The sequence below is a fragment of the Scyliorhinus canicula genome, chromosome 20 (assembly GCF_902713615.1).
Source record: "Scyliorhinus canicula chromosome 20, sScyCan1.1, whole genome shotgun sequence".
Classification (NCBI taxonomy): domain Eukaryota; kingdom Metazoa; phylum Chordata; class Chondrichthyes; order Carcharhiniformes; family Scyliorhinidae; genus Scyliorhinus; species Scyliorhinus canicula.
Window position 1 is genome coordinate 81995702 of NC_052165.1, and position 21444 is coordinate 82017145.

A 21444-nucleotide genomic window follows, 5' to 3' on the forward strand; every position below is an offset into this window, starting at 1 on the left:
CATCCTGAGGCAAAATTGACCTGATTTTGCTGTCCAGTCCCACCTTCTCTCCGGGCTGGATTCTCCACCGGCGGGATGCCGTCGGCCCATGGATTTCCTGACGGCGTGGGGCTGCCCTACAATGGGAAACCCCATTGAGCGGCTGGAGTAACAGAGCATCCTGCCGACGGGGTAAAACAGAAATATGGCGCGATGAGGCAGAGAATCCTGCCCTCTATCTCCGAGGGTTAATTCTTCCCAGTCCTGCTCTTTCTCTGGGCGGGATTCTCTAACCACCCGCTGGATCGGAGAATCACCGGGGAACGGCATGAATCCCGGCCCCGCCGTCCTCCGAATTCTCTGGCCCCCCCAAAAATTGGCCTGGTGTGAATCGCGCCACCTGCCTCAGAGAATGGCGGGGACCGGCGCGACTCAATGGGCCCCGGGCTGCCCTAATTCTCCGGCCCGCGATGGGCCGAAGTCCCGCCCCTCTTTTGCCAGTCCAGCCGGCGTAAATTGGAGTAGGTCCATACCGGCAGGACATGGCGGCCTCCGGGGTTCTTGGGGGGGCGTGGGAGGATCTGGCCCCGGGACGTGCCCCCACAGTGGCCTGGCCCTCGATCAGGGCCCACCGATCCGCGGGCGGGCCTGTGCCATGGGGGCACTCTTTTCTTCCGCGCCGGCGGCTGTAGCGGTCCGCCATTGCCGGTGCGGAAATGAAGCACTCTGCGCATGCGCGGGGATGACGCCAGCACATGCTGGCGCTCCTGCGCATGTGCGAATAGGTGCCGGCCAGCTGAGGCCCTTCGGCGCCGGTTGGCATGGTGCCAAGCCCCTTTCCTACCGACAGGTGGGGCGCAAACCACTCCGGGGCGAGTCTAGCCCCTGAAGGTGTGGATTCCGCCTCTTTGGGGCGACCCGTCGCCGGAGTGGTTCACGCCACTCCTCGGTGCCGGGACCCCCTGCCCCGCCGGGTAGGTGAGAATCCCACCCTCGCTCTCCATCTCCGAGGATTAATTCTCCCCAGTCCCACTCTCCCCCTCTCCATTTCTGAGGTTAATCCCCCCAGTCCCGCTCCCTCTCTTGCTCTCTCTCTCTCCATCTCTGAGGGTTAATTCTCCCCAGTCTGACTCTCCCGCTCTCCATCTCTGAAGGTTAATGCCCCCCAGTCCCGCTCTCTCTCTCCATCTCCAAGGGTTAATTCTCCCCAGTCCCGCTCCCTCTCTCTCTCGCTCTCCATCTCGAAGGGTTAATTCTCCCCAGTCCCGCTCTCTCTCTCTCTCGCTCTCCATCTCGAAGGGTTAATTCTCCCCAGTCCCGCTCTCTCTCTCTCTCTCTCGCTCTCCATCTCGCAGGGTTAATTCTCCCCAGTCCCGCTCTCTCTCTCCATCTCGCAGGGTTAATTCTCCCCAGTCCCGCTCTCTCTCTCGCTCTCCATCTCCGAGGGTTAATTCTGTCCAGTCCCACTTTCTTCTCAACTGCACAGGGGTTTGCACTGCTGCCTCAAAGCGCCAGGGACCCAAGTTCAATTTCGACCTTGGGTGACTGCCTGTGTGGAGCTTGTATGTTCTCCCCGTGTTGCATGGGTTTCCTCCCACAGTCCAAAAAATGTGCAGGTTAGATGGATTGGCCATGATGATTTGCCCCTTGTTGTCCAAAGGTTAGGTGGCATAGTGCGGGGAGTGAGCCAAGGTAGGGTGCTCTTTCAGAGGGTTGGTGTTGATTCAATGGGCTGAATGGCTTCCTTCTGCACTTTAGAGATTCTACAATTCAGTGATTCTGTGAAACTCTGAGGATGACTTCATGCCAGTCCCACTCTCTCTCTCTCCAGCTTTTTAAAATGTATTTTTTATGGGGTGGGCTTCGCTGGTTAGGCCATCATTTACTGCCCGTCCCTAATTGCCCTTAAGGTGGTGGTGAGCTGCCTTCTTGAACTGCTGCAGTCCCTGAGGTGTAGGTACACCCACAGTGCTGTTGGGGCAGGGATGGGGGGAGTTCGAGGATTTTGATACAGAGACAGTAAAGGAATAGCGATACAATTCCAAGTCAGGATGCTGAGTGAGTTGGAGGGGAGCTTCCAGATGCTAGTGTTGCCAGGTATCTGTTGCCCTTATTCCAGATGGCAGCGGTTGTGGGTTTGGAAGGTGCTGTCTGAGTAGCCTTGTTGAATTTCTGCAGTGCGTCTTGTAGATGGTACACACGGCTGCTATTGTGTGTCAGTGGTCCAGGGAGGGAATGTTTGTGCAAGGGGTAGCACTCAAGTGGGCTGCTTTGTCCTGGATGGAATGGAGCTTCACTCACCCAGGCAAGTGGAGAATATTCTATTACACTCCTGACTTATGCTTTGTAAATGGTGGACAGGCTTTGGGGAGTTGGGAGGCGAATTATTTGCATTAGGATTCCTAGCCTCTGACCTGCTCTGGGAGCCACAGTGTTTATTTAGAAACATAGAAGATAGGAGCAGGAGGGAGGCCATTTGGTCCTTCGAGTCTGCTCCGCCATTCATCACGATCATGACTGATCGTCCAACTCAATAGCCTAATCCTGCTTTCTCCCCATAACCCATGAATCCATTCGCCTCAAGTGCTATATCCAGCCACCTCCTGAATATATTCAATGTTTTAGCATCAACTACTTCCTGTGGTAATGAATTCCACAGGCTCACCACCCTTTGTGTGAAGAAATGTCTCCTCATCTCTGTCCTAAATGGTTTACCCTGAATCCTTAGACTGTGACCCCTGGTTCTGGAAACACCCATCATTGGTAACGTCTGCCCTGCATCTACCCTGTCTAGTCCTGTTAGAATTTTATAAGTCTCTCTGAGATCCCCCCTCATTCTTCTGACTCCAGCGAGAATAATCCCAACCTAGTCAATCTCTCCTCGTATGACAGTCCTGCCCTCCCTGGAATCAGTCTGGCAAACCTTCGCTGCCTCCCTCGAGAGCAAGAACATCCTTCCTCAGAGAAGGAGACCAAATTTCTGTAACTAGCGGTTAATTCTCCAGTCTGATTGGTATGGATAGCTTGTTTACACCTACTAATTGCTGTGTAATTCACTATAATTTGTGAATTAGAAAGACTGAGCTTTGATGGCATTGCAAAGTAGTTGAATGGCAAATTACACCATGGAGGTTGTGATCTTGTGCTTTGCATTTTTTAAAAATTGAACAGCCAGTTTGAGTGGTGTAAACCTTGCATTATTCTGCCTCAAAGCCAGAATGTGCCTCAAGTTGTGATCTCCTCATAATAATTTCTCCCTCCCTGTCACACCAGCTCCTTCTGTGCAGCGCTGTATTGCCAGTCTAGACTATGTGCTGAAACCCAGAGTTGGGGCTTGAACCACCCCACCCCTCACCCCCAAACTAGTTTGGAGTGGCAGCTTTCCTCCATGGGTAACGCTCTTGTCTCTGTCTCAGTGGGGATTAAGGCCCAACCCGGAGAGTGCACATAATCCAGCTCTGCCCAGAGTTTGGCAAGTAGGTTTGACACGCCACAAAATTCAAACAGTGCCAAAGGAGGCCATTTGCCCATCAACTCTGTACTGACCCTCTGAAAGAGCACCCTATCGAGGCCCACTCCCAGTCCTCTCTCCATAACCCCATCTCACTGGTACATCTTTGGACACTAAGGGGCAATTTAGCATGGTCAATTCACCTAGCCTGCATATCTTTGGACTGTGGAAGGAAACCGGAGCACCCAGAGGAAGCCCATGCAGGCACAGTGAGAAAGTGGCAACTCCACACACACAGCCACCCAAGGCCGGAATTGAACCTATGTCCCTAGTGCTATGCAGCAGCAGTGCAAACGACTGTGCCAACGTGCCGCTCAGTCGACCTGGCACCAGGTTATTGAATGAATCGTTTATTTGAAGTGATGAGATGCTGTATGTCCCATTTCTGGGTTGCTAGTCTAGGAGCAAGAGCGGAAGCACACCACTGCAAGGTTTGACCCGCTTCGGGGATTCGTACAATGCTTCTGTTGACCTTGACTTATGCATCTCTATTTTTAAGTGAATAGTAAGGAGCCACCAGTTGGGGTGAAGGTTGACAATCTTTCCTCCCTCCGCCCCACACTGTGGTCACTAGTTAACCACACTCTTTGCAGCTTGGCCCAATTACTCACAGGTCTTGGCACTATGCGAGATATTTGCCATGCCCTCACTTCCTGCCATGCTGATCAACTGATCTCGGTGAAAGCGAGATGGAGAGATGACCTTTAACGGTAACCAAGGAGACACAGTTAGTCCTCACTGGTTCACCAGAGAATTTACACACCAACTTGATTTGAATACAGAATTGTTTGAGGACGACTGATCAGAACATCCAATCAAAATGATTTTTGTACTAAAACCACTTTATTGGGGACGGGGTTTAGCATTCTGCCATCATATACACTGAGTCACTGCGGATGGAGTTCAGTATACTGCCACCATATACACTGAGAATCAGTGAGGATGGGGTTTAGTATACTGGCACCATATACACTGAGAGTCAGTGAGGATGGAGTTTAGTATACTGCCACCATATACACTGAGAGTCAGTGTGGATGGGGTTTAGTATACTGCCACCATATACACTGAGAGTCAGTGAGGATGGGGTTTAGTATACTGCCACCATATACACTGAGAGTCAGTGTGGATGGGGTTTAGTTTACTGCCACCATATACACTGAGAGTCAGTGTGGCTGGGGTTTAGTATACTGCCACCATATACACAGAGTCAGTGTGAATGGGGTTTAGTATACTGCCACCATATACACTGAGAGTCAGTGTGGCTGGGGTTTAGTATACTGCCTCCATATACACTGAGAGTCAGTGAGGATGGGGTTTAGTATACTGCCTCCATATACACTGAGAGTCAGTGTGAATGGGGTTTAGTATACTGCCACCATATACACTGAGAGTCAGTGAGGATGGGGTTTAGTATACTGCCACCATATACACAGAGTCAGTGTGAATGGGGTTTAGTATACTGCCACCATATACACTGAGAGTCAGTGTGGATGGGGTTTAGTATACTGCCACCATATACACTGAGAGTCAGTGAGGGTGGGGTTTAGTATACTGCCTCCATATACACTGAGAGTCAGTGAGGATGGGGTTTAGTATACTGCCTCCATATACACTGAGAGTCAGTGAGGATGGGGTTTAGTATACTGCCTCCATATACACTGAGAGTCAGTGGGGATGGGGTTTAGTATACTGGGATCATATACACTGAGAGTCAGTGAGGATGGGGTTTAGTATACTGCCACCATATACACTGAGAGTCAGTGGGGATGGGGTTTAGTATACTGGGATCATATACACTGAGAGTCAGTGAGGATGGGGTTTAGTATACTGGGATCATATACACTGAGAGTCAGTGTGAATGGGGTTTAGTATACTGCCACCATATACACTGAGAGTCAGTGTGGCTGGGGTTTAGTATACTGCCACCATATACACTGAGAGTCAGTGTGGATGGGGTTTAGTATACTGCCACCATATACACTGAGAGTCAGTGGGGATGGGGTTTAGTATACTGGGATCATATACACTGAGAGTCAGTGTGGGTTTGAGTAGGGTGATCATTGCTCGGCACAACATTGAGGGCTGAAGGGCCTGTTCTGTGCTGTACTGTTCTATGTTCTATACTGCCTCCATATACACTGAGAGTCAGTGTGGATGGGGTTTAGTATACTGCCTCCATATACACTGAGAGTCAGTGTGGATGGGGTTTAGTATACTGCCTCCATATACACTGAGAGTCAGTGAGGATGGGGTTTAGTATACTGCCTCCATATACACTGAGAGCCAGTGAGGATGGGGTTTAGTATACTGGCATCATATACACAGAGTCAGTGTGAATGGGGTTTAGTATACTGCCTCCATATACACTGAGAGTCAGTGTGGATGGGGTTTAGTATACTGGCATCATATACACTGAGAGTCAGTGTGGATGGGGTTTAGTATACTGCCTCCATATACACTGAGAGTCAGTGTGGATGGGGTTTAGTATACTGGCATCATATACACTGAGAGTCAGTGAGGATGGGGTTTAGTATACTGCCACCATATACACTGAGAGTCAGTGCGGATGGGGTTTAGTATACTGCTATTATATACACTGAGAGTCAGTGGGGATGGGGTTTAGTATACTGCCACCATATACACTGAGAGTCAGTGTGGATGGGGTTTAGTATACTGCCACCATATACACTGAGAGTCAGTGTGGATGGGGTTTAGTATACTGCCTCCATATACACTGAGAGTCAGTGTGGATGGGGTTTAGTATACTGGGATCATATACACTGAGAGTCAGTGTGGATGGGGTTTAGTATACTGGCATCATATACACTGAGAGTCAGTGTGAATGGGGTTTAGTATACTGCCACCATATACACTGAGAGTCAGTGTGGATGGGGTTTAGTATACTGCCACCATATACACTGAGAGTCAGTGTGGATGGGGTTTAGTATACTGGGATCATATACACTGAGAGTCAGTGAGGATGGGGTTTAGTATACTGGGATCTTATACACTTGAGAGGCAGTGAGGGTGGGGTTTAGTATACTGCCTCCATATACACTGAGAGTCAGTGTGGATGGGGTTTAGTATACTGGGATCATATACACTGAGAGTCAGTGTGGATGAGGTTTAGTATACTGGGATCATATACACTGAGAGTCAGTGAGGATGGGGTTTAGTATACTGGGATCTTATACACTTGAGAGGCAGTGAGGGTGGGGTTTAGTATACTGCCTCCATATACACTGAGAGTCAGTGTGGATGGGGTTTAGTATACTGGGATCATATACACTGAGAGTCAGTGGGGATGGGGTTTAGTATACTGGGATCATATACACTGAGAGTCAGTGAGGATGGGGTTTAGTATACTGGGATCTTATACACTTGAGAGGCAGTGAGGGTGGGGTTTAGTATACTGCCTCCATATACACTGAGAGTCAGTGAGGATGGGGTTTAGTATACTGCCTCCATATACACTGAGAGTCAGTGTGAATGGGGTTTAGTATACTGCCACCATATACACTGAGAGTCAGTGTGGATGGGGTTTAGTATACTGCCACCATATACACTGAGAGTCAGTGAGGATGGGGTTTAGTATACTGCCTCCATATACACTGAGAGTCAGTGTGAATGGGGTTTAGTATACTGCCACCATATACACTGAGAGTCAGTGTGGATGGGGTTTAGTATACTGCCTCCATATACACTGAGAGTCAGTGTGAATGGGGTTTAGTATACTGCCACCATATACACTGAGAGTCAGTGTGGATGGGGTTTAGTATACTGCCACCATATACACTGAGAGTCAGTGTGGATGGGGTTTAGTATACTGCCACCATATACACTGAGAGTCAGTGTGGATGGGGTTTAGTATACTGGGATCTTATACACTTGAGAGGCAGTGAGGGTGGGGTTTAGTATACTGCCTCCATATACACTGAGAGTCAGTGTGGATGGGGTTTAGTATACTGCCACCATATACACTGAGAGTCAGTGTGGATCGGGTTTAGTATACTGGGATCATATACACTGAGAGTCAGTGTGGATGGGGTTTAGTATACTGCCTCCATATACACTGAGAGTCAGTGTGGATGAGGTTTAGTATACTGGCATCATGTACACTGAGAGTCAGTGTGGATGGGGTTTAGTATACTGCCACCATATACACTGAGAGTCAGTGTGGATGGGGTTTAGTATACTGGCATCATATACACTGAGAGTCAGTGTGGATGGGGTTTAGTATACTGGGATCATATACACTGAGAGTCAGTGTGGATGGGGTTTAGTATACTGCCTCCATATACACTGAGAGTCAGTGAGGATGGGGTTTAGTATACTGGGATCATATACACTGAGAGTCAGTGTGGATGAGGTTTAGTATACTGGGATCATATACACTTGAGAGGCAGTGAGGGTAGGGTTCGTGTACTGGAATCATATATAGAAAGTCAGTGGAGATCAGGGGCAGAATTCTCTGACCCCGGGTCGGAGAATCGCCGGGCTGGCGTGATCTATGCGAAGACGCTGGTGACCAGAGAATCAGCGCTATTGGCGCTGGCGTGGCGCAGGTCGCGGGCCGCTCTAAGCACCCCCCCCTGCGATTCTCCAGGCGGGGTGGATCGAGTGGCCACTGAGATCGGCGGAGTCCCGCTGGCGCTGTTCACATGTGGCCCTCAGCGTCTATCCTGGGGGGGGGGGGGGGGGGGGGCGGGGGGGGGGGGGTGTCTGATCCTGGGGGGGAACCTCCACCGTGGTATGGCCCGCGATCGGGGCGACTGATCGGTGGGCCGGCTTCTCCTGGTGGGCACCTCTTTAACTCCTCGCCGGTCCCCTGTAGGTCTCCGCCATGTTACATCGGGGGCAGTGCGGAGAAGGAGCCGAGCCCGCAAGCGTGAGTTCACGCCTGTCGCAGCACGCATGCACGAATCCGCACCGGTTGCAGCACGCATGCACGAATCCGCACCGGTTGCAGCACGCATGCACGAATCCGCACCGGTTGCAGCACGCATGCACGAATCCGCACCGGTTGCAGCACGCATGCACGAATCCGCACCGGTTGCAGCACGCATGCACGAATCCGCACCGGTTGCAGCACGCATGCACGAATCCGCACCGGTTGCAGGGCGCATGCACGAATCCGCACCGGTTGCAGCACGCATGCACGAATCCGCACCGGTCGCAGCACGCATGCACGAATCCGCACCGGTTGCAGGGCGCATGCACGAATCCGCACCGGTTGCAGCACGCATGCACGAATCCGCACCGGTTGCAGGGCGCATGCACGAATCCGCACCGGTTGCAGGGCGCATGCGCACACCCGTGGCGCTGTTTGTCGCCGCTATCGGCAGCTGGAGCTACATGTGTCACTCCAGCGCCGTGCTGGTCCCATGTTAGGGCTCCAGATCGCTGCTTCTGGGGGCCTTTTGGCACTGCCGTAAAATGCGAAGACGTTTACAATGAAGTCAACATTTAGCCTCAGGATCAGAGAATCCCGACCGAGGTTTATTATTATGGGATCATATAACAATGAGAGGCAGTGAGGGTAGGTTTAGCATACTGAGATCATATACACTGGAGTCAGTGGGAAGCGACGCAATGTACTGAGGTCATATATTTTTTCCTTACAGTTTTTCTTTCATTTTTTTCTCACTGGCCAGTGACCAATTTCTGCTTGTGTGTGGATGTTAAGTGAGGTTAAATGTGGTTACTGTGTGTGGATACTGTGGTTGACGACCCATCTTTACTCACTGTCTACTGTCAAGTAGACAAATGGTTAGTGCCGTGGGGTAGCAGAGGGCCAAAGATGCTGATTGACTTTTAGCACGTGTTAGCAGAGTAGAAGCCCTTTTTGAACATTGTTCCTATATCCATTACATTTTTCTGCCCAGGTTGGATATCTGCTGAGGAAATTGTTCATGGCCATGGGACAGGAATGGCTTCATGAGGAGGAACTGACTGACTACTTCACCCAGAATGCTTCCCTGGCCGGGGCGGTCACAGTCTGGCAATTCCTGGAGATGATGGCGTCGGCGAGGTTTACCAAGTCAGCCAGCAAGGAGTCTCTTGCTCTCGGGATCCAGTCAGTTTATGAAGAGCTGGTGTTGGACGTGATGCAAAAGGTCAGTGGGTACTTTCTAAACCTCTTGTAACCCTGTTTTAACAATGCTCGGAGCACTTTTGGAATTGTCACTAATATCTGCTCTCTCCACCTTTTGGAAAACATGAGAGAATCAGTGAGGGTTTACATCAATCGTTGCTTTGAGGTCACACCTATATATACCTCTGGAATTCATGATTTTCTTATTCACCAGCTCGTGGTGCATGGTCGAGAGAGCAGGTGGGTTCTATCATGTTGAGTTAGTTAACCAGGCCTCAGGACCCTACATATAGGGAAAGGTGGAGTAGCCTTAAATAATGTGAGTAGAGATGAGGAGGGAGTGAGCTATTGTTCATTTTCCTCTTTGGAGTAAGAGACTCCTTGCTGGCTGATTTGGTAAACCTCCCTGATTCCAGCCCCTTCCTGTTTTATTCCTTTTCTTCTTGAAATGAAAAAATTGAAATGAAAATCGCTTATTGTCGCAAGTAGGCTTCAAATGAAGTTACTATGAAAAGCCCCTAGTCGCCACATTCCGGCGCCTGGTCGGGGAGATTGCTACGGGAATTGAACCCACGCTGCTGGCCTGCCTTGGTCTGCTTTAAAAGCCAGCTCTTTAGACCTGGGCTAAACCAGCCCCTATTCTTGTGGTAGTAACCTCTGCTGTATATATTAGGGTATGTGTGGTAAGGCCCTGTACTACAGGTACGGGGGTAGTCCCGGCCTGCTGGCTCCGCCCAGTAGGCGGAGTATATATATGTGTGCTCCCCATACAGCAGCCATTTCGCCAGCTGCTGTAGGAGGCTACACATCTTAGTGTAATAACGCCTCAGTTGTATTCAACTATCGTCTTTGTGCAATTGATTGTGCATCAATTCTTCCACCTATTCTAATTCGTTCTCCCCCAGTTCCCCCTGTTTATCCTCCTGCACGCTCTGTTCGCAGTTTTTCATACAACATCTTAATCTGAAAATGAAATGAAATGAAAATCGCTTATTGTCACGAGTAGACTTCAATGAAGTTACTGTGAAAAGCCCCTAGTCGCCACATTCCGGCGCCTGTCCGGGGAGGCTGGTACGGGATCTTTGTTCCTGCACTAATTTCTCTGGTTCTTCCTCCAGTTTTCCCAATCCTCCTTCCCAATCCTCCTTCCCACTCCCCCCCCCCCCCCACCCACCCACCGAGGCTGCCGGACCTGCGGAGCATTCTCAGCAAATCTGCAGTATTTTGCTTTTATACCATCTACGGGATTCACTTCAGAAACTTCTTAAAGCTCCCCCTAAGCAGCTGCCAAGCTTGTGACTACTACCACCCAGAGGCAGACTTACACTTTTAGGGGCCCCACATAACGCCCCAACCCCTGGTGACATGCCACCCCCCCCCCCCCTCCCCGTGGCGCTGGGCCCGTCCCCAGTGGCACCAGATCCTGAGCCCACCCACCCCACCCCCCGCGTTGCGGCGAGGGCCCTCCCCCACCCCCGTGGCATCGAGCCCCGGCCCAACCCCCCCCCCCCCCGATGCTGAGCCCCCTCACCCCGCCATGGCGGCAAGCCACGGCCCACCCCCACCCCCATGGTGCTAAGCTCCCTACCCCCCCATGGCGGCGAGCCCTGCCCCACGCTACAGCACTGTGTGTTTCATTGTAAGTCTGCCTCTGCACAAAGTGAGCTAGTGAATGGGAATATCATCGTTCACAGAATTTATAGAGCAGAAAGAGGATATTCGGCCCAGCAAGTCTTCACCGGCCCTTGGAAAGAGCATCTCACCCAAGCCCACATCTCCACCCTATCCCCATAACCCTACCTAACCTTTTTGGACACCAAGGGCAATTTAGCATGGCCAATCCACCTAACCCACACATCTTTGAAGCGTGGGAGGAAATCGGAGCACGCCCACACAGACACGGGGAGAACATGCAGACTCCACACCGACAGTGACCCAGCCGGGAATCGAACCTGGGACACTGGAGGTGTGAAGCAACTGTGCTACCGTGCAGTACCAAATTCCCATTGTAGATTCATGTGACTTTCTGCACAGAGCAGCACTTGGTCAATTTTACCACTTTCTATATCATCTTATCTATTAATAAATCCACACTGTGGGTTTAGCCTGACTGCAGAAGATGGTAGAACAACATTTTTGTGATACAAATCTACAGATTGTCCGATAACACAGAGTGCAGTTTAAATAAGAACCAGATTCTGTGTAATGAGACTGGAATTGGGTGATGATACATAGAGTCCACCCCCATTTGAAGTCCTGTCCGATGGTGAATATTCACAATAAATGTTACTGATGGGATTTTCATCTGTTACAGATGGGTGTTCAGTATCATTGGATGGGGTGGGGTGGAAGAGTCTTGTGGGGGATGGGAGGTAAAAAGAGCTGCACTTTGCATGTTTTGAATTGGTTCCTGATATATAGAACATAGAATTTACCGTGCAGAAAGAAACCATTTGGCCCATCAAGTCTGCACCGACCCTTGGAAAGACCACCTCACTTAAGCCCATACTTTCACCCTATCCCCGTAACCCCTCCTAATCTTTTGAGGACACTAAGGGCAATTTAGCACGGCCAATCCACCTAACCTGCACATCTTTGGACTGTGGGAGGAAATCAGAGCAAGCCCACACAGACACGGGGAGAACGTGCAGACTCCACACTGACAGTGACCCAGCGGGGAATGGAACCTGGGACCCTTGAGCTGTGAAGTAACAGTGCTAACCACTGTGCTACTGTGCCGCCCATCATAAATGCCTAGCATTTATTGCCCATCTCTAGTTGCCCTCAAGAAGATGGTGGTAAACTGCCGCCTTGAACCGCTGAAGTCCATGTGGTGTCGGTACTGTGCTGTGCGGGAGGGAGTTCCAGGATTTTGTCCCAGCGACAGTGAAGGAACGGCGATATATTTCCAAGTCAGGATGGTGAGTGATTTGGAGGGGAGCCTCCAGGTGGTGGGGTTCCCAGGTATCTGCTGCCCTTTGTCCATCTAGCCGGTAGAAGTTTGTGATGTACTGCCGAAGGAACCTTGGTGAATTCCTGCAATGCATATTGTAGATGGTACACACGGCTGCCACTGTGCGACAGTGGTGGAGGGAGGGAATGTTTGTGGAAGGGCTGCCAATTAAGCAAGCTGCTTTGCTCTGGATGATGTGGAGCCTCTCGGGTGTTGTTGGAGCTGCACTCATCCAGGCAAATGGAGAGTATTCCGTCACACTCCTGACTTGTGCCTTGTCGATGATGGACAGGCTTTGGGGAAGCAGGAGGTGAGTTACTTGCCGTAGGATTTGTTGTAGCTGTAACGGAACCACTTGGCTAGGGGAGAGGTTAGTACCAGAGCATAAATTTTCAAAACTCCAACAGGGCTATTGTTGGGATCCATAACCCAGGCAGTATCCAGTGCCTTCAAGAATTTCTTAATCATAGAATCCCTACAGTGCAGAAGGAGGCCATTTGGCCCATCGAGTCTGCACTGGCCCTTGTTCCGATAGAGCACCCTACCTAGGCCCAATCCCCACCCCACCCCCGTAACCCCATCTAACCTTTGGAAATATTAGCATGGCCTATTTACCTACGCTACACATCTTTGGACTTGTGGGGTGAATTGAATTGGCTCAAGACTGACATCAGTGATGTTGGGGACCGAAGGAGGAGGCTGAGATTAATCACCCACTCGAAACACCTGTCTGAAGGTGTGAGATGTTATGGTGGCCATGAAAAACATTGGGGATCATCAGTAACTTTCCCCGTGGGCTTTGTGGAATATGAATTCCCCGTTCCCTGTGGGCAGCACGGTAGCACAAGTGGATAGCACTGTGGCTTCACAGCCCCAGGGTCCCAGGTTCGATTCCCGGCTTGGGTCACTGTCTGTGTGGAGTCTGCACGTTCACCCCGTGTGTGCGTGGGTTTCCTCTGGGTGCTCCGGTTTCCTCCCACAGTCCAAAGACATGCAGGTCAGGTGGAGTGGCCATGATAAATTGCCCTTAGGACCAAAAAGGTAAGGAGGGGTTATTGGGTTACGGGGATAGGGTGGAAATGAGGCCTTAAGTGGGTCGGTGCAGACTCGATGGGCCTAATGGCCTCCGTCTGCACTGTATGTTTTATTATGCGGGTGGTTGCTCACCCGATCGGAAATGTATGGCAATGGGAGCTTAAAACCCGCTGCTCCACCCCGGACTGACATCTCCATAGGTCCCCAGGCTTGTAAGCCATGGCAGTGCTGTTTTTGTTCCTGAAACAAAGGGATTTGTTGTTGGAAGACTGGGCTTGACAGAGTTATTATTTTGGCGACAAGGTATAAGGGTGAATTTTTCTGAGCAAACTTCGAAAATGAGCGATTTCTCCACGAAGAAACAAAGTGCTCTCTTTGGTAAACTCGAACCCTGTGACATTATTGGAAAAGACTGGGCCCAATACATGGAGTGAATGCGTTACTTCTTCCGGACTGATAACATTGTGGGAGATGAGAAGCAGAAAATAATTCTGCTGACAGCATGTGGAGCCCTGACTTTCAGTGGGATAAAACGCCTGACCTATGCAGGTGCCCCGAGTCAGAAACGTTTTACAAGCTCGTAGACCGAGTGCGAAATCACTACGACCCAAAGCCCCCTATCATCCTCCAGAGATATCGCTTTAATACAGCGAGGAGGATCCTGGGTGAACCTGTCACTGAATTTTTAATCAGGCTTCCAAAACTGGCAGAACGTTGTGCATTCAGCCCATCCCTGACCGAGATGTTGCGAGACAGATTGGTGTGCGGCATAAACAATAAGACAACTCAAAAAATAAGTTACTGGCAGAACCCAATCTGGATCTAGAAAAAGCTATTTTTCTAGAGACAGCCCTATCCCTGGAGGATGTCGAAAAAGGGCCTTTGGAGCTATAAGAGGCACCAGACAACAATGTCCTCCAATTAGAGGGAGGGCCTGGTGTAAAAGTGACCATTCCTCAACAGAAGGCACATGTGTAAATAGTTCATCAGCAAATCCGAGCTCAGCTCGCATCCCCCGGCATTCAAGGAAATATTATGACAGTATGCAAGGCAACCTGCTCTGGAAGGTCGAAGATGTCATTCTGTAAAATGACACAGCTGAACTAAAACTATAGGAATAGACAATGCACGTTGGCTCAGGGAAGAAGCCAAGGCAGCACAGGTTGATACCATGCAGGTATACCCACTCCCAGAATCTGAGACAATGCAACTAAACCATACCATCATGACCTAGGTCACCCCAGTAATGATAGAATTGTTGGTAAATGTTCACCCATTGAAAATGAAGTTAGACATGGTGGCTGCCATCTCTCTGCCATTGAAGAGCAGACATTTGATTAGCTCCAAAGCCCTTGAGATCAGAAAACTGGAGGGCCAGAGAAGCCGGGGAACCTTTGCGGATTAAGGACATTACTGATGCCAGTGACCTATAGGCAGCATCAGCCTGAGTCCCAGTCATCGCTGTGTGGGGACGGGGACCAGGTTTTATGGGTAGAGATTAGCTCCAGCGGATCAGGCTGGACTGGTGAGAGATTTTCAGGCTGGACTTGGGAGTCACTGTATAAAGTCATCAGTAAATACCTTGAAATTTTCCAGGAGGGCCTTGGAAAAATAACAAGAGCCAGAGCCAAAATGTACGTCTATCCCAATGCTACGCCTAAACATTTTGGAGCAAGACCGGTTCCGTACTCCCTGTTGGAGAAGTTAGAGACCGAGCTTCGGTGCCTTGAAGATTTATGTATAATAACACCCGTACAATTTGCAGAGTGGGCGGCGGCTTCGTCCCAGTCCTTAAACCAGACAAATCGGTCAGCCTCTGTGGGATTATAAGGTTACGGTCAATCAGGTTTCCAAACTGGATAGGTATGCTGTGAAAAGAAAATCTGTATGTCAAACTAGCAGGTGGCCAGGTGTTCACTCAGTTAGTTTTGAGGCACACCTATCTTCAACTCGAATGCCTTCCCACAAACACATCACGATTAACACGCACAAGGGCCCGTATGAGTCGATTCGCTTGCCCTTCCGGGTCTTGTCAACGTGGGCCATGTTACCCATTATGGAGAACATATTCCAAGAGTTACCCAAAGTGGCGGTGTACTCGGATATGTCCATGCTGTAAACATTTATGACTCCTTCTGATCACAGGAACTTCAGAACAACAGCACCTGGCAAACCTAGAGCGATTTTCAAATATCTAAACAGTACATCTAAACAGGAAAAAAGCATTTTCCAAGCGAGCGAAGTGACCTATTTGGGTTATTGGGTGGATAAAAACAGGTTACATCCAGTGGAGTTCAAGGTGAGGGCCATCAGGGAACGAACACCAAGAAACACCACGGAATTCAAATCCTTCCTGGGATTCGTCAATTTTTACGGGACGTTTATCCCGTATTTGGCCTCCTTGCTGTCTCACTGCACACACTACAGTGAAAGTACCAGAAATAGTCTTGGGAGGCGCCACAGGTAGAGGCCTTCTAGAAAGTAAAACAACAGCTGTTGTTGTCCAATCTATTGGCCCATTTTGACCCCTGACGTGCGATGCTTCCCCTTATGGAACCTCACATAGAACTTAACTCCAAACCTAAACCCAAACTGTAAAAATGCAACCCCAATAAGATAAAGAAAATGCAAGAATAAACATGGAACCCCAACAATGTAACAATTTAACATGCCCGTCCCCAACACCCAAAATCTCAATCACACCACTCCCAACCCATGTTCCTTAACAAAGGAAACTGCCTCTCCCGGCGCATCAAATAAATAGTCCCTTCCATCGAAAGTCACTCTAAGCTGTGCTGGGTACACCACACTGAACCAATTAATATACAAAGTAGACATGTCCCCTCCAAGAATAAGAGGGGGTACTGCCAAATCTAGAGACCCCCCCCCCCCCTGTTCTCTAGAGGAATACAGGGGAAGATCAAACAGAAAAAGAAAGTGTATGATAGGCATAAAGAACTAAGCACTGCAATTAACCTAGAGATGTGTAGGAAGTGCAAGGACAAAGTAAAAAAGGAAATGGGAAAACAAAAGATTAGCAAGTAAAGTTAAAGAAAACCCAAAGATGTTTTACCAATATATTAGTGTTAAAACGCTAGTTAAGGAAGAAGTGGGACCTATCAGAGATGAAGAAGGGAACTTGAGTGTAGATGCAGAGGCTGTGGGAAGGATTTTAAATGAATATTTTGTCTTCGTGTTTAGAAAGAAAATGGATGATGCAGATATAGTAATCCAAGAGGAACGTTGTGAGACACTGGATGGGATAATCATAAAGGGAGAGGGAGTACTCAAAGAATTGAAATCCTTTAAGTAAGTCGCCAAGGCCAGCTAGATTGTTTCCAAGGATATTGAAAGAGGTCTGGGGGGAGATAACAGATGGTCTGAGGATGATTTTTCAAACCTCACTAGATACAGGGGAGGTACTGGAGAAATGGAGACATGATTCCATTGTTTAAAAAGTGATCAAAGGTAATGCCGAACAATTATAGACCAGTTAGTCTTACATCGGTGGAATGAGTAGAATCAATCCTGAGAGATAGGATTATCACAAAGCAAGGCATGAACTAGCAGGGAGTCAGCATGGATTTTTAAAGGAAGGTCTTGCCTCACAAATTTGATTGAATTCTTTGGGGAAGTGACATGAAGAATTGATGAAGGTAGTGCAGTAGATGTGGTGCACATGCATTTTAGAAAGAAGTTTGCAAGGTCCCACATGATAGATTGTTCAAAAAAGTAAAAGCCCATGGAATACAGGGCAATGTGGCAAACTAGATAATAAGTTGGCTTATTAACAGGAAACAAAGGGTCATAGTGGATGGCTGCCCTTGTAAATAGAAAGCTGTTTCAAGTGGGGTTCCACAGGCTTGGTGTTGGAACCCTTACTGTTTGTGATATATATTCACGATTTGGACGTGAACGTGGGGAGCGCGGTTGGAAAATTTGCAGATGACCCAAAGATTGGCAGAGTAGTGGACGTTGTAGGGGACAGTTATAATCTTCAAAACAATATAGATTGGTTGGTGGAGTGAGCAATAAGGTGGCAGGTGGGATTTAACACAGAGAAGTGTGAGGTCATGTATTTAGGGGGATTGGACAGTTGTAGGGAGTACACAATAAATGGGAATATACTAAGAGGGATGGATGAAGTGAGACATTGTGGGGAACACGGGAGCATGGTGGTTAGCATCAATGCTTCACAGCTCCAGGGTACCAGGTTCGGTTCCCGGCTGGGTCACTGTCTGTGTGGAGTCTGCACGTCCTCCCCGTGTGTGCGTGGGTTTCCTCCGGGTGCTCCGGTTTCCTCCCACAGTCCAAAGATGTGCGGGTTAGGTGGATTGGCCATGCTAAATTGCCCGTAGTGTCCTAAAAAGTAAGGTTAAGGGGGAGTTGTTGGGTTACGGGTATAGGGTGGATACGTGTGTTTGAGTAGGGTGATCATTGCTCGGCACAACATCAAGGGCCTGTTCTGTGCTGTACTGTTCTATGTTCTATGTTCTATGTTCTATTTTGGCGTTCAAGTACACTAGTCCGAAAGACAGAATTTCAAGTGGACATGGTTATAAAGAAAGCATCTGGAGTGCTCTCCTTCATTGGCAGAGGTATGGAATATAAAAGTGAGGATATAATGTTGGAATTGTATAAAACACTGCTGAGAGCAGCATGGTGGCACAGTGGGTTTGCACTGTGGCCTCATGGCGTCGAGGTCCCAGGTTCGATCCCATATCTGGGTCACTGTCTGTGTGGAGTTTGCACATTCTCCCCGTGTTTGCTTGGGTTCCACCCCCACAACCAAAAAGATGTTCAGGGTAGATGGATTGGCTGCGCTAAATTGCCCCTTAATTGGGTATTCTAAATTATAAAAAAAAATAATGAAAATATATTTTTAAATAAAAATTAAATAAATTATAAAACACTGCTGCAGTTCTGGTTGCCACATTACAGGAAGGACGTTATTGCTCTGGAGAGAGTGCAGAGGAGCTTTAAAAGAATGTTGCCAGGAATAGAAAAGTGTGGCTACGAGGAGAGATTGGTTAGGTTGGGGTTATTTTCCTTAGAACAAAGAAGGCCGAGGGGGGTGAGTTAATTGAGGTGTACAAAATTATGAGTGAAAGTGATATAGTGAACACGCTAAAATTATTTCCCTTGGTGGAGAATTCTAGAACAAGAGGACATAGATTCAAGATAAGTGGCAGAAAATGTAGAGGGGATTGAGAAGAACGTTTTTACACAGAGGGTAGTGGGAGTCTGGAATTCGCTGCCCGAGTTGGCAGAGACACAAAACTCTTTTTAAAAAGTGCAAAGTCGACCTGCACTTTGTGATGTGACTGGGTGCAGGAAGGTGGGATTAATAATAATAATAATAATAATCTTTTATGAAATGAAATGAAAATCGCTTATTGTCACGAGTAGGCTTCAATAAAGTTACTGTGAAAAGCCCCTAGTTGCCACATTCCGGCGCCTGTCCGGGGAGGCAGGTACGGGAATCGAACCGTACTGCTGGCCTGCTTGGTCTGCTTTAAAAACCAGCGATTTAGCAGAGTGAGCTAAACCAGCCACAAGTAGGCTTATATTAACACTGCAGTGAAGTTACTGCGAAAAGCCCCTAGTCGCCACATTCCGGCGCCTGTTTGGGATAATAGAGGGAGAATTCAGAATGTCCAAATTACCTAACAACACGTCTTTCAAGACTTGTGGGAGGAAACCGGAGCACCCGGAGGAAGTCCACGCAGAGACGGGGAGGACATAGAGACTCCGCACAGACAGTGACCCAAGCCGGGAATCGAACCTGGGACCCTGCCGCTGTTAAGCCGCAGTGCTAACCATTGTGCCACCGTACTGCACTCTGCAGTGTTTCATACAATTCCAACATTATATTCTTACTTTTATATTCTATACCAATTAGAAAGGCCTCGGACTTCTGTTGACAAGATGGGCAAATGGCCTCCTTCTGTGCTTTAACTTTTCTGTGGTTCCATGACTGCAGAACTTTGGACTGTTCTGTAGTTTGTCAGATTGCTGAATGCTGCCGCTGTAGTTAAGCATGTTTTCCTGTGTTGTCGCTTCAGCAGTTAGAACATAGAACATAGAACATTACAGCGCAGTACGGGCCCTTCGGCCCTCGATGTTGCGCCGATCAGTGAAACCATCTGAAGCCTATCTGACCTACACTATTCCATTTTCATCCATTTGTCTATCCAGTGACCACTTAAATGCCCTTAAAGTTGGCGAGTCTACTACTGTTGCAGGCAGGGCGTTCCACACCCCTACTACTCTCTGAGTAAAGAAACTGCCTCTGACATCTGTCCTATATCTACCACCCCTCAATTTAAAGCTATGTCCCCTCGTGTTGGTCATAACACGGGCAGCAGGGTAGCATGGTGGTTAGCATAAATGCTTCACAGCTCCAGGGTCCCAGGTTCGATTCTCGGCTGGGTCACTGTCTGTGTGGAGTCTGCACGTCCTCCCCCTGTGTGCGTGGGTTTCCTCCGGGTGCTCCGGTTTCCTCCCACAGTCCAAAGATGTGCGGGTTAGGTGGATTGGCCATGCTAAATTGCCCGTAGTGTCCTAATAAAAAGTAAGGTTAAGGGGGGGCGGTTGTTGGGTTACGGGTATAGGGTGGGTTTGAGTAGGGTGATCATGGCTCGGCACAACATTGAGGGCCGAAGGGCCTGTTCTGTGCTGTACTGTTCTATGTTCTATAACCATCCGAGGAAAGAGACTCTCACTGTCCACCCTATCTAACCCTCTGACTATCTTATATGTCTCTATTAAGTCACCTCAGCCTTCTCCTCTCTAACGAAAACAACCTCAAGTCCCTGAGCCTTTCCTCGTAAGACCTTCCCTCTATAACAGGCAACATCCTAGTAAATCTCCTCTGAACCCTTTCCAAAGCTTCCACATCCTTCCTGTAATGTGGTGACCAGAACTGCACGCAGTATTCCAGGAGCGGTCGCACCAGAGTTATGTACAGCTGCAGCATGACCTTGTGGCTCCGAAACTCAATCCCCCTACTGATAAAGGCTAGCACACCATATGCCTTCTTAACAGCCCTATTAACCTGGGTGGTAACTTTCAGGGATTTATGTACCTGGATGCCGAGATCTCTCTGTTCATTTACACTACCAAGAATCTTGCCATTAGCCCAGTACTCTGCATTCCTGTTACTCCTTCCAAAGTGAACCACCTCACACTTTTCTGCATTAAACTCCATCTGCCACCTCTCAGCCCAGCTCTGCAGCTTATCTATGTCCCTCTGTATCCTATAGCATCCTTCAGCACTATCCACAACTTCACTGACCTTCGTGTCATCTGCAAATTTACTAACCCATCCTTCTACACCCTCTTCCAGGTCATTTATAAAAATGACAAACAGCAGTGGCCCCAAAGCAGATCCTTGCGGTACACCACTAGTAACTGAACTCCAGGATGAACATTTGCCATCAACCACCACCCTCTGTCTTCTTTCAGCTAGCCAATTACTGATCCAAGCCGCTAAGTCACCTTCAATCCCATACTTCCTTATTTTCTGCAATAGCCTACCGTGGGGAACCTTATCAAACGCCTTACTGAAATCCATATACACCACATCAATCGCTTTACCCTCATCCACCTGTTTGGTCACCTTCTCAAAAAACTCAATAAGGTTTGTGAGGCATAACCTACCCTTCACAAAACCGTGTTGCGTATCGCTAATCAACTTGTTCTTTTCAAGATGATTATAAACCCTATCTCTTATAACCTTTTCCAAAATTTTACCCACAACCGAAGTAAGGCTCACAGCTCATGTTTAAGCTTTCTGAGTGCTGCTCCTGACAAGTTCTCCTGCACTCTCATTGGACAAGGGTTGATCACCTGTCTTTGCAGTTCTGAGTT

General features: G+C 48.7%; 1 protein-coding gene across 1 annotated transcript in view; it reads left to right on the plus strand.

The window, feature by feature from the left end:
* LOC119954972 (differentially expressed in FDCP 6 homolog) overlaps nucleotides 1-21444 on the plus strand; it is a 125965-nt gene that overhangs the window by 18072 nt on the left and 86449 nt on the right. The window contains exon 3 of the mRNA XM_038780736.1: nucleotides 9376-9606. Within this exon, the coding sequence (XP_038636664.1) occupies nucleotides 9376-9606 (231 nt within the window). The remainder of the gene's footprint in view (nucleotides 1-9375; nucleotides 9607-21444) is intronic.